Source organism: Loa loa (genome assembly GCF_000183805.2).
Source record: "Loa loa unplaced genomic scaffold supercont3.673, whole genome shotgun sequence".
Classification (NCBI taxonomy): Eukaryota; Metazoa; Nematoda; class Chromadorea; order Rhabditida; family Onchocercidae; genus Loa; species Loa loa.
The window spans coordinates 1-1610 of record NW_018108853.1 but is presented as its reverse complement, the minus strand read 5'-3'; the positions used below and the strand labels follow the sequence as shown (position 1 = coordinate 1610).

The 1610-nt window shown below is 24.2% G+C and overlaps 1 protein-coding gene across 1 annotated transcript in view; it reads left to right on the top strand.

Annotated features, from left to right (window-relative positions):
• LOAG_18910 (hypothetical protein) overlaps positions 1-492 on the top strand; it is a 4775-nt gene extending 4283 nt beyond the window's left edge. The window contains exon 3 of the mRNA XM_020451572.1: positions 327-492. Within this exon, the coding sequence (XP_020304632.1) occupies positions 327-464 (138 nt within the window). The 3' untranslated portion in view covers positions 465-492. The remainder of the gene's footprint in view (positions 1-326) is intronic.
• The last annotated feature ends 1118 nt before the right edge of the window (positions 493-1610 follow it).

The window sequence follows — 1610 nt, the reverse complement described above, 5'->3', positions numbered from 1 at the left end:
TTTATTTGATTATATATTTGTATGGTTGGAGCCTCGCGAATCGGAATTCGCGACAAAAATTTCTCTCATACAATTTGTAATTTATTAACGATTATTTGTTTTTTATCCATTAACAAATTTGTGAATCAGATTGTAAAATTAAATTATCATACATTTTGAATTTATTATGTATCAAATTATATTACTATACCAAACAAACAAATTGAATTATTATTGAATTTATAAAATTATGACACTACATTTGAGTAATTTTTGTCTAATTTTTTTTGTAATCCATAAAATTGATATGTTAAATAATTCAACCACTTACGTTCATTTTGTTTCAGCCTTGTCAACGTAAAATTAGCATAATGATACCTGATGGTTATATAAGTACTGGGAAAACACCAAGCCGATTTTATAATGCGGGAAATCTTGAACTTTCTGGTAAGTTCAAAGGTGAAACACGTGATTGTATTCATTAAATTTTGGAATTTATAAATTGTATGTAGCATTTGAATTCTTATCATATAATATTTTCTTAATTATATTTTTAAAATTTATAAATGAATACACTTATTGTTGCATAAATTTTTTTTTTGCTGAACCATTGTGAAAAACATTACTTCATAGGGAAATTTCAGTAGTCAATTTAAAATTTTAATTTCATTAATTTGATCTTATCTAATTTTTAGATTGATTATATTTCAGTTGACAATTATTGCACAAAAATTTTGTTTGCAACATTAAATTACATCTTAGCGCTTTTCATCATTATTTCCGAATATATTAATATGTCGCTGAATTTTTAAATGTACGCAAAATTTAGTTCATTCTTTGACTAATAAAAATTCCGCATAACTTTCCGATATTACCGTAATTGTTTCTTGGATTGTTCAATGTATTACATCTAATGATTGTTGGAAAATTAGATTTCTGAATATATGTATTAATGAACTTCTATAAGAAATGATGTATGAATTTACCAAATTAATCTTAAACCTAACTGATGTTTTCTTCTGACAAATTTGATACTTGAATTAAAAGTAACGATCTAAATTGTAATTAGGATTCATGAAAGTTTCTATTGTAATTAGAATTTATTAAAGTTCATCAATTAAGATTCATAAAAGTTTTGATTTTGATCAAGATCTGTTAAAGTTTAACAAAGTTTCGGAAAAAAATGTACACAGCAGTACGAAGTGCTTTTTTAGTTGAAATAATGGACATCAATCGGGATTTGACATTTTTCTTCGAGCCAAATCTATAGGTTTAACTTCAGATACATCTTACTGCAGCGATGAACTTTCGACAAATTGATATATCATAAAATTTAGTTAAAAATATATGCCAATTTAAAAATAAAAAATGTATACAATAAATATATAATTAGCACTAGTAATTAAAAAAAAAGGAAAGTTTATCACAAGGATGTTAAAAAATATATCATTTAAAATTTTGTGATACAGTATATGTGAGAAATTTGCTGGATTAATTTCATTTAATTAATGCTTAAAATATGAAAAGTCAACAATTATACACACTTAAAATTTAAAATTGTAATAAACAAATTTCTGATTCAAGGGATTTGATGAGAAACGGTGTAGTCTAACGGATTATAACATTTGATG